Genomic DNA, 12,398 nt, shown 5'->3' with positions numbered 1-12,398 from the left:
ATTCAACACAACCTCTTATGGAGTTAGGATCATGCCAATGATGAGCAGGTCAAGTTAACTGTCAGCTCTTAACTGACCCCATACAACCGAGTGTTAGATGTTATCTGTGAGGAGCATCTCATTCAGGGTTGGTTCCTACCCTGCACCCTGTGCTGTTAGAACAGGCATTAGGTCCTCACAACCCTGAACTGTCTACTTGGCTCGGAGAACAGATAGATGAACGAGCAAGTCCAACATCAACTATTACTTTAAAATCTGTCCTTCAAAAAGGCTACAAATGTATAGACAGATTTTTTTAAACAGGGAAATTTTAGACAAATATTAGGAAGTGCATCTTCCTGCAGCTACTAATTACTGTAGATGACAACAGTACCTCTGAAACCCTCAAATCTCAACTTGGAGAATATTTGTGCAATATTACATGCATTGGAAATGATGAGTTATGTTTTTACTTAAAGACAAGGGGGCTTTGCCACCTGCTCGCTTTACTTGCCAACCCCCCTGGCCTACGGTACGTGCCAGCCACTTTGCATCTCTGCCGGTCTCCTATGTGGATTTCACTTTCATCAAACAACAGATCTTTTATTTCTCGCAATTACACCTCTTCATTGGGAAGAAACGCTACTTTTCCCTGATGGCGACACGAATTAGATGATCTACAAGTCTCCGACTTAATGTTTAAATCCGAACAATATATTTATTTTCGCTGTTCCGTTATTTGACAGAGTAATAATTTCCGTTTATTTGCGCTAATGCGATCTTTACTATCCTTTTTTTTGAGACTTTCGAATTTTCATACTTTCATTACATCTAACCTGCTCTGCATGTGTATCACGCCAACGTTTTTGAATTTGGGACGTGAAAGTATCTCTCTGAAAAAGTCACATCTCGTCCGAGGCTAAAAAGTCACGTCTCGTTCCAGGCTTTTTTTATTATAGTAAAAGAGAAGAAATACAATTATCTGTTATGTGCAAATGCAACAATCTGCCAAAAGTAATTTTATGAATCTGAGTAACAGTAGGCCTGTAACTGCTAGACTGTGCTTTGTGATTTTATACATCTTTTAACAGAAACCCCAGCACAGCCTAAAGAAGCAGCCATTTATAAAGAAGCAGCGCTGCCACTAGCTAAGAGCCAGATGCTCAGAAAACCCGATCAGCACCCCAGGGAAAATTAAAGCTATGGCAGCACACACACACACTGCTGTGCAGCTTTCAGTTTTTCCGTTTATACAAGTTCAATACCTGTCACAGAATTTAATCCTGTAAAAAGCTTCAGGGACCATCACATTACAGAGATTAAAAGCAATGCCCTTATTACATTAATAAAGTGAAAAACAATTAACTGTCACTTGTGATCACATTTCTCTTTTTCAATCATTTCATAACTGTATAGCTCATACTGTGTGATGTTTCTTTCAGTAAAATGACACTTTACAGAAATATACAAGAGCAGTAAACTGCTTTAAAGTTAATTCCTTGACTTACAGTATGAAACAGCCAAAACAAATGAGAATGAAAAAGCCACAGTTAAGCAAAATTTCCACACACTCCACAAGTAGCAACAAACCCAAGGACTGGAAAAACAAACTCTCATATTACTAAAAAGAAAATGTCCTTTGCTTCCATTTTCCAAGCTGACTTAGAGTTATTCTAGAAACACTTCTGATAAAACATACGCTTCTGGTCCATTCAGAACCAAACTGACATAACAGCAAGACATGTTTTTTTTCACCTCAGTCTTTCACACTGTAAAACCCTTAAAACAATTTTGACAAGAACAGGCCATTTCCCCAACAATTTCGCAAAAGTAACATTGAGTCAAAGCTTCTCTCACTGAGTAAGACTCCCTCCATTCTACTGCTTAGTGATAAGACAGACATACAACTTTAAACATATTCCAAACATGCCTATTCTCAGTAAAAAAAAAAAAAAAAAATCATACAATAAAATGCAATCATAACAAAAATTAAATATCCTAATCCTTTGCCTCAACCACCAAAAGCCAATTTACAGAGTGCATATAAAGTGATCAATCATCATTGTTCAGGTCCAAAGCAAGAATACAATACAGTACTTATTATATTTTAATAAACATCAAGCTTTAGTCAGACCTACCACATCTCAGATCACAGATAGACACCCCCCCCCCCCCCCCCCCCCCCCCCCCAGATGATGGCATACCCCACTGTCGAATGATTCACACGGCAGAAAGGAATGGCAAAGTCACTACATGTAGGTGATTAACTTCTCCTTTTGCACAGTTCAACAAACCTTTCTAAAAAAAACCCTTTAAACAACAGCAATAACTCTGCTATCCATTGTGTTGCCGGAATACAAATTCATCAGCTGGACTAACATAATCGTTTCATTTCACAGAAGCTTATCCTTATATTATAAACTGCTCAAAAAAATTAAAGGAACACTTTTTAATCAGAGTATAGCATCAAGTCAATGAAACGTCTGGGCTATTGATCTGGTCAGTTAAGTAGCACAGGGGCTTGTTAATCAGATTCAGCTGCTTTGGTATAAATGAAATTAACAACAGGTGCACTAGAGGGGCAACAATGAGACGACCCCCAAAACAGGAATGGTTTAACAGCTGGAGGGAAGCCACTGACACTTTTTCCCTCATCATCTGTTTTTTCACTCATTTTGCATTTGGCTACACTCAGTGTCACTATTAGTAGCATGAGGCAATACCTGAACCCTACAGAGGTGGCACAGGTAGTCCATCTTCTCCAGGATGGCACATCAATACGTGCCAGTGCCAGAAGGTTTGCTGTGTCTCCCAGCACAGTCTCAAGGGCATGGAGGAGATTCCAGGAGACAGGCAGTTACTCTAGGAGAGCTTGACCGGGCCGTAGAAGGTCCTTAATCCATCAGCAGGACCCACCGGTATCTGCTCTTTTGAACAAGGAGGAACAGGATGAGCACTGCCAGAGCCTACAAAATGATCTCCAGCAGGCCACTGGTGTGAATGTCTCTGACCAAACAATCAGAAACAGATTTCATGAGGGTGACCGGAGGGCCCAACGTCCTCTAGTGGGCCCTGTGCTTACTTCCCAGTACAGTGGAGCTTGATTGGTATTTATCATAGAATACCAGAATTGGCAGGTCCACCACTGGTGCCCTGTACTTTTCACAGATGAGAGCAGGTTCACCCCAAATGTGACAGGCGTGAAAGGATCTGGAGAAGCCGTGGAGAACGTTATGCTGCCTGTAACATCGTTCAGCATGACCAGTTTGGTGGTGGGTCAGTGATGGTCTGGGGAGGCATATCCATAGAGGAACCCATAGACTTCTACAGGCTAGACAACAGCACCTTGACTGCCATTAGGTATGGGGATGAAATCCTTGGACCCATTGTCAGACCCTATGCTGGTGCAGTGGATCCTGGGTTCCTCCTGGTTCACAACAATGCCCGGCCTCATGTGGCGAAAGTATGCAGGTAGTTCATGGAGGATGAAGGAATTGATACCATTGACTGGCCCCCACGTTCACTTGCCCGACCTCAATCCAATAGGACACCTCTGGGACATTATGTTTCGGTCCATCAGACGCCTCCAGGTTGCACCTCAGACTGTCCAGGAGCTCAGTGATGCCCTGGTCCAGATCTAGGAGGAGATCCCCCAGGACACCATCCGTCATCTCATTAGGAGCATGCCCCCCACCCCGACATTGTCAGGCATGCATACAAGCACGTGGGAGCCATACAAACTACTTAGTACGATTTGGAGTTGCTGCAATAAAATTTCGGCAAAATGGACTCGCCTGCCGCATCATTTTCTCACTTTGATTTTCGGGGTATCTTTGAATTCAGCCCTCTGTAGGTTGATCATTTTCATTTCCATCAAACCATGTGGCATCTTTTTGTTCCTAACACATTACCATATCAGTCCATAGCAGTAGAGATAGCCAGCAGGATTTTTTTTTCCCCATTGGGATCTGATGCGTTTTCAGTGTTCCTTTAATTTTTTTGAGCAGTTTACAGTCAGGCAACCTAAAGCATTAAATATATGGGCAGACTGCTGCAGACATACAGTGAAACCCAAACGAAGGTCCATTTCTTGGAAAAAACTTGGAAAGAATTACAAACAACGTGCTGCTGATTGTAAATCCATTCACCTTACCTAAAAAATAGCTATTTCATTTAATATATTCTTGTTTTTAACTGCATAAGGAATGGTATAGTGTTGCATGCCCGACCATCACGAACATGTAAGTTACTACATACTACACTTGACAATACTAGTACTAAATTTGCCAACTAACACAACATGTTCATCTTCAAAATGTGGAAAAACACTGAGGAAGCCCTTATTGGCATGACAGAATGGCAAATATAATCCAGACAGTTGTGTCCTGGGCCTAACCTCTGTAACATCACGCTGCTTTCCATTTATTATAAAACTTCTAAGGTTGACTCAGTTTAAAACTACAGCAATACCAAAATCTGTTCTGCATCCTTTTAATATCCGTAGGCTATACAATTCAAATTAGTCTCGATGTATGTCATTACAGAGCTTTAAAGAGTAAGCTATTATTTCCACATCACATAAGCCACAAACATCTGTGCAGAGGACAAGGCAGGCAGATAGCTTTTGTGTATTTTTTTCTTGTTTTTCTCCTCCAAGAACTGCACATTGCTGTAAGCACTGCAACGTTTTAACACAGAAATCTGAAGTAAAAAAATCATTTTGGGAAGAAGAAAAACAAACAAACAATTGTCAGAAATGAGACACACAATGGTACACAATAAATGTTCTAGTCAGTGGTTAAGCAGATTTTATATAAGTGGGAGTACTAATGTGTATGACAGAAAAGAATGCCTAGTAAAGGACTGGCAACAACCTTGACAAAGTGCTGTCGAGACTAAATAACTTGACAAGCCTTACCTGGTAGTAGGATTTGATCTGCCGGACAAGAATTGATACGTTTTGCATCCGGAGAGTTATGTCGTTGTTCACTTTCCTATTTGCTCGCTGAGCGGAATCATCTGGATTGCTATAATAAAAAGAAATACTGTTTTTTTTAGGGTTAACTTTGCAAACTGAACATAAATAAAATGCATTTTAAAATCTGAAACATCCAAACAGCTATAAAGATTCTAAAGACAGGAACTGGATCTGGCTTTATGGCAGTATCCCAAAGCACTTGATTTTTTAAAGATGCCAATTTCATTCAGTTTAATCAATTTTGATACAACTTGGGTAAGTAACTAAGAGTTGCACAGTGATTTGGGTGGTGATGAGGAGGGATCACTAGGTTCTTTCTGTCCCGTGTCTCATTATGTTTTAAAAGCACCCATCATAAGCTAACAAGTTGTTTAGGAGGAGATTAGTACAGCTTGGGTGGCACAGTGTTATAGCAGTTACCACTGCTGTCTCACAGTTCCTGGGTGTGAATCTCTAAACTTTCTACATGGATTTTGCATGTTCTCCTTTGAGCTATATGGATTTTTCTCCAGATATCCTGGTCTTCACACTACTTCCTAAAGACTTGCAGATTAGGTTAGTTCACTTAAGTCATGGATGGAGGCTAGATAAGGCATTATGAGTTATATCGTTTTAAATGATTCAAGCCATCACATTCAACAATTTTTTTTTACCTTTTATTTATTTTGAAGCATACTAATACCAGCCACATGAAAACATTATAAACATTTGAAAAACGTACACTAGATAATGGCCATTCTGCTCAACAAAGCTCACTTTACTCCTCCAAAATAACATCAAGTAGAGTTTTGAAAGTCCCTAAAGACCTGTCTAAAACAGTGGTTCCCAAAGTAGGGGTCGCGACCCTCTGGGGGGTCGTGAGACATTGGGGGGGGGGGGGTCGCGAGATGATTTCCAAGAAATCAAATACTTTTTAAAAACTTTTTAGAAATGAATTAATTCAATTTTTTAGAAATAACATTTTATCCATAACTAACAAAAGATAAAAACTAGTAGTTAATAGTTACATTTAAAAAAAACATGCAAATTAAAAAGCCATCAGACTGTCTTGGAGCGAGTGCGTCGGTGTGTGTACAGACGGTGCTGGAGCGATGCTGGGGAAAAAGAAAGGTCTTAAAGCAAGAGTCTTACAAGTGGCGCCTCACGTAAAATTCACGCATTGTATTATACACAGAGAAGCTCTTGCGAGCAAAACACTTGACCCAGAACTTAAACGTGTTCTTGAGACTTCGATAAAAATGGTCAACAATATAAAAGCGCATCCACTCAATATCAGACTGTTTGCCACTCTCTGTAACAAACTGCGATCGGAGCATGAGTGCTTGCTTTTCCATACAGAAGTCAGGTGGCTTTCGCGAGGGAATGTGCTCTGCCGCCTGTTTGAGCTGCGGGACAAAGTGCGCTTATTTCTGATGGAGCATGGGTCCCAGCTCGCTGATCACCTCACTGATCCTGACTGGTTAACAAGGCTAGCGTATTTGGCTTGCATATTTGAAAAACTGAATGGACTTAATATGTCATTTCAAGGTGAGAACACACACATAATTTCGCTAAATGATAAAATCCACGCATTCAAGAGAAAACTTGAGCGCTGGACTGAGCGAGTTGAAATAGGAAGGATTGATATGTTTTCTGAGCTGGATGAAAAAAGTTATATGGTTGTTAGAGCGTTATGTTCTTTTTTGTTGTCATGCTCTTGTTTGGATAAGATATTTTGTCGAAATTAAACAAATGAGTAAATTACTATTAAAAAAAATTATATGGTTGTTAGACCATTGTGTTCTTTCGTGTTGTCATTCTCATGTTTGGATAGGCCTATTGGCGCATGTGCACCGTTGCGCGCAACATTTGTATATTTTAACCACTTCCGAGGATAGTGGGGGTCACGAGTCACTGGCACGGTTATTTTGGGGGTCGTGAGCTGAAAAGTTTGGGAACCCCTGGTCTAAAACACTACTTATTCAGTAGGTTTACGGCTCTCTGTATGAAGAAAAACTTCTCAATATTTGTACTTCATTTAACCTTAACAAATTTCCAACTGTCTTTGTCCTTGATGAACTCATTTTAAAATAACAGTCTCGATCCACTCTACTACTTCTATTCATAATTTTAAACAGTTCAATCATGTCTCCTCTTCATCTCCTTTTGCTTAAAAATTGGAAAGGCTCAGTTCAGCTCTTTTAATCTTTCCTCATAACTCGTCCCATGCAGCCCCGGAATCCGTGTAGTCGCTGTTCTCTGGACTTTTTCTAGTACTGCTATGTCCTTTTTGTAGCCTGGAGACCAAAACTGCACCCAGGACTCCAGATGAGGCCTCACCAGTGCATTATAAAGCTTGAGCAGAACATCCTTGGACTTGTACTCCATACATTCTGCTACTGTACATAATCTAACATTTTGTTAGCCTCCTACATGGCTTCTGAACTCTGGCCTCAGAGTGACACTTTCAATGACACACTTAAGTTTATATCAACTGTAAAGAATTTGTTCATTAAATAATACACTGTTCTCATTATGTGGGTTTTCCTCTCATAACTGCAGACTCTAAACTATCCCCATGTGAGCATAAGTGTGCCCTATGACTGATGTTTTTTACTTTGTTTTTTGTCGTATTTTTTATATCCACAGCAGCTGTACAGTGGTGTTGGGATAGGCACTGGTCCCGTCATCCCTGAAATGAATAAAAACAATGTACAATACAGGTAGTCCCCAGGTTATGGACACCCGACCTACGACTTCCGAATGAGGCCGCAGCTGTGACGCATGCACCTCATTAACTGCCACTCCGTCATCTTTGGCCGGAGGATGCTGCAAGTGGTGGCTGGAGGTGTACGATTTCGCTGCTTGCGCAGTGTAGTGTCCCTGTGTCCCTTGGGCGGCTCCCGTGGTCCATAGTCACTGGGGCCACAGCTATCGCTCGTGTGCAGGACGGAGGCTTAATGGGACGGTTCGCTGTCCACCCACTATGCCGCCGCAGCTACTGCTCCTGACTGGACGCAGGCTGGATAGAGCGGTGTAGGGTGTTTCGCTGCCCGCCCTCTACACACGGCTCCCTCCAAATCGTTTTCGGTGGGCGGCTGGTATTGCTGCAAGTGGTGACCCGGTTGTGGCTGAATGGAGGCCATTGAGGGTGAACGGGGCGATGGAGGGTAGCATTGTAGTGTGCTTCGGGTGGCTGCCTGTTGAATGGGGGCGGTGGTGGGCAATTCACTACATGCTTTTGGCCGCACCGTGCTCGTTCTCGGTGGGTGGACGCATGCTGCAGGCTGCATACTGCAGTGGAGGTGACTGTGTGGTGGATGGGTGGTGAACTGCCCCTTGCTACTCCCATTCATTCTCAATAGCAAGCCTGCTTGTACTGTTACGTACATAGCAGGAAGTTGTCTCTTGTCAGTACACCAGAGATGCTGACGAGGGATGCCTGCCTGCTGTGATAGCGTGGACAGTGTTGTGCAGAAGAGCTTATCTTAACCTTTTGTCTTCACCCTTCAAGAATGTCTCTGAAACACAAATCTGATGCAAGTGCTGGTGATACAGTAAAGAAGAGAAAAACTATCACCATTGAAATAAAGTAGAAATAATAAAAAGGTCAGAGAGAAGTGAAACTCCAATCATTCATTGGCAAAGCACTTGGTTACAGTCAGTCAAGAATAGCATTTATTAAAATAATGTGCCTGTTCCGACTTACATACAAATTCAACTTAAGTACAAACCTACAGTCCCTATCTTGTAAGTAACCCGGGGACTGCCTGTATAGAGAACTCACTGCTTAACCTTCCACGACCATTAGTTGCATAGAAAAATGTATAAAACACATTGAACAACCAAACTTAACTGATTCACTCGAGCATCACTCACTATATGGCATCTGAAAAATATTAAACCAGTGACCTTAAAATACAGTCAATATAAATAGAAAAATGCACAGATTAAGCTAAAAACGCCACAGCATTAACACCAGATGGCTGCTTTCACTATTTTCTGACCCAGTTTTGCAACAGACCAAATCTGGTTATTCAAACATTCCTCTTATACTCTTAAAGGTGTAACTTAAAGTAAATCCAATGAAAATCACAAACACATAAGAGTAACAGGAGCCAGGAGATGCCCATAGTAAGTGGGTGACATAACACACCTGAATTATTTTCTCAGATTGTCGGCTTTACTTATTTTCACCAACCACAATAAAAAGAAGGTTCAGACTCTCAACATTTTCACCTATAATCATGCTTCATCTCATATATATTTCTCTTCTGGTTCATCCTGCTTCCTGTTCAAAAGCGGTCCCGCCCACACGCAGCCAACATGGCATTTCTCGATTGCTATTCGTCCTCTTCCAAACCCTTCCCCACGCTGCCTGCGGCTCCTTCTTCAAAACCGGTCCCGCCCACACGCAGCCGACATGGTATTTCTCGATTCCTATTCCTGCTCTTCCAAACCTCCACGCTGCCTGAGCCCTCCCATACACCCCCACGCCACTTTTCTCAATTCCTATTCCTCCTTCGGACTACCGCGTTCCCCGCTCCTCTCTCATGATCCCATTGGTGTCACGTTACCGCCCTATATCTAGCCTGACCGCGTGACCTTTCACTTCAGCCATGTGTGCACCTGGGAGTCTTTTCCGTAGCCTGCTACAGAAAGGTATTCTGTCGACCATTGGCACTGGTTTCGCTCCTTGCTATTGGTTTCGCTCCTTCGCTTTTTCGCTATACTGCGACGGTTGTTTCCTAAGCCTTTGTTATAAAATGAACGACAGTATCTTCTCTGTCGATGGGTTTTTGTTCAACGTCATCTCTATTCCAGGATCTGGCAACTGCCTGTTCCTATCAGTGGGCACACAAACAGTTGACAAAAGCAATGCACTCATACTACAACATAGGGCAGTAGATTTTGTTGCATCACATTGGGACAGATTTGGAGATGTTCTTCCTGTTGTTCTTTCCAACACAAGTCGAGTTATCACAACAAGTCAGGAGTACTATCAATACATGGCAACATCTGGAGTTTATGGTGGTGAAGCTGAAACTCAAGCTCTTTCCGAGATTCTCCATGCTACCATTGTCATTTACTTCAAACACGACCCCAACATTCCGCCTTGCATTTACAATTCTGGAAATATTCTCTTCATTTACCTTCTGTACTCAGGATAACTGGACAATGGCCACTATGAAGCTCTCCTACCGATTCCGATCATGTCTCCACAGCAGCATATAATGTCTGATAACACCAACACATCAGTCCTCAGTCATTCTTCTCTTCCACAAAACACTTTGCAAAGATTTGTGTTAATCCACAACAACCAGTCTTCAGTCATGGTCTGTTGTACGTGGCTTTTTCTAGGGTTAGATCTTTCGACTCATTATCTGTCATCTCCACCAAAACACCTATTCACAACTGCGTCTAGTAATAAGGCTTCCTTGTCGTGAAGAGATGATGAGATGCAAAAATAAATAAATAATTAAATAAATAAAATTATGCCCCTACTCACTTCAATCATTTTCTGTATTGCTGGAGGATATTATTAAATAAAAGGGCTTTGCTTAAAAGAAATCATCTTGGTGTCTGTACCTGTATACATGATACAGTGAACAAATGTTTTATTTCCAAACTGTATTTCAGTGAATAGACAGCACTGCATATAATAATAGGGGCAGAATTCAAAAGAATCACACAAGAGCATTTGTAATGTGGAAAGCTTCAGTGAAAAATTGCAAGGAATAAATAGGCTGACTGTTTAGTGAAGTCAATAGACAGCACAGCAGTAAAACACTGCCTTGAGCATTTTTACATTTACAAGTAACCTACTTACGACAAGCAGCATCAGTATCAGTGGAGCAAAAAGAAAAAAAAAAATCGAATGAAAATTCAAGTCTGACACAAAAATAACCCAAGGACCCAGTCTGAGGTTAACACTTTAGTGTCTAGGATTAATATACAAGTGAAATAACTAAAAATAATTTTGTGTTTTACTTATAGCTGTGTATAGTAAAAGGGCGTTATAATGTGAAAGTGACCTTTATGGACATACTGTAAATCAAATATGAACATCCATCAATTTTCAAGTCTTTTTAAATTCATTTTAGTGCTATGCAGGGTAACAGCCAAAATGTAAGAAACTGGTCCTTTACAAAGAACCTTCTTCTTCTTCTTTTAGCTGCACCCGTTAGGGGTTGCCACAGCAAATCATCTTTTACCATATCGTCCTGTCTTCTGCATCTTTCTCCGTTACACCCATCACTTGCATGTCCTCTCTCACCACATCCATAAACCTTCTCTTAGGCCTTCCTCTGTTCCTCTTGCCTGGCAGCTCTATCTTTAACATCCTTCTCCCAGTATACTCAGCAGCTCTCCTCTGCACATGTCCAAACCAATGCAATCTCGCCCCTCTGACTTTGTCTCCCAACCGTCCAACCTGAGCTGACCCTCTAATGTCCTCATTTCTAATCCTGTCCATCCTCATCACACCCAATGCAAATCTTAACATCTTTAACTCTGCCACCTCCAGCTCTGTCTCCTGCTTTCTTGTCAATGCCACCGTCTCCAACCCATATAACATAGCTGGTCTCACTACCGTCCTGTAGACCTTCCCTTTCACTCTCGCTGATACCCATCTGTCACAAATTACTCCTGACACTCTTCTCCACCCATTCCACCCTGCATGCACTCTCTTTTTCACCTCTCTTCCACAATCCCCGTTACTCTAAATTGTTCATCCCAAATATTTAAACTCATCCACCTTCACCAACTCTACTCCTTGCCCAATCTATCAAAACTTACACTGATCCAACTTAGAATCACCAGACAACATTGGGATATGGAAGGAAAATTGAAATACTTATATATGAATACAGACAGACAGACAGACAGAGTGGGGCAAAAAAGTATTTAGTCAGCCACCAATTGTGCAAGTTCTCCCACTTAAAAAGATGAGAGAGGCCTGTAATTTTCATCATAGGTATACCTCAACTATGAGAGACAAAATGAGAAAAAAAAATCCAGAAAATCACATTGTCTGATTTTTGAATAATTTATTTGCAAATTATGGTGGAAAATAAGTATTTTTTATTATAATACTTTTTTGCCCCACTGTTCATTATTTGTCCCTGAGGGAAAATTAACAGTTTACTTAAGCTCAAGAATAAAATACTATAACAAACAACTACCCTCAAAAGCACACATAAGAACTTCTGGCATGAATGAGAGAGCTGCTGCTGTTAGCACAGGTTTGCAGGTGAGAGTTATGCTACGTTCCATTCACCTCACAACTCAGATGTCAGAGCAGAGTATGACATCACAACTGACTGACTGGATTCCAGTAAAACATTTGAAAAACCAATTTAGATGCCTCCAAGAAAACCTTTCTTATGCTTGCTTTTTCAGAATAAATACCATAAATGTATTTATTTTTTTTTATTGTACAGCTCTTTGGTCAGCCTTGATG

The 12,398-nt window shown here is 41.2% G+C and overlaps 1 protein-coding gene across 10 annotated transcripts in view; it reads right to left on the bottom strand.

The window, feature by feature from the left end:
- The window catches only part of LOC114666049 (girdin-like), a 207,154-nt gene that overhangs the window by 175,688 nt on the left and 19,068 nt on the right, over positions 1 to 12,398 (bottom strand). For all 10 annotated transcript variants that reach the window (XM_051919663.1, XM_028820752.2, XM_028820762.2 and 7 more), the window contains exon 3: positions 4,898 to 5,006. In XM_051919663.1, the coding sequence (XP_051775623.1) occupies positions 4,898 to 5,006 (109 nt within the window). The remainder of the gene's footprint in view (positions 1 to 4,897; positions 5,007 to 12,398) is intronic.

Source organism: Erpetoichthys calabaricus, chromosome 15 (genome assembly GCF_900747795.2).
Source record: "Erpetoichthys calabaricus chromosome 15, fErpCal1.3, whole genome shotgun sequence".
In the NCBI taxonomy this organism is placed as follows: domain Eukaryota; kingdom Metazoa; phylum Chordata; class Cladistia; order Polypteriformes; family Polypteridae; genus Erpetoichthys; species Erpetoichthys calabaricus.
The sequence above is the reverse complement of the archived record's forward strand: the minus strand, read 5'-3'. Positions and strand labels throughout refer to the sequence as shown.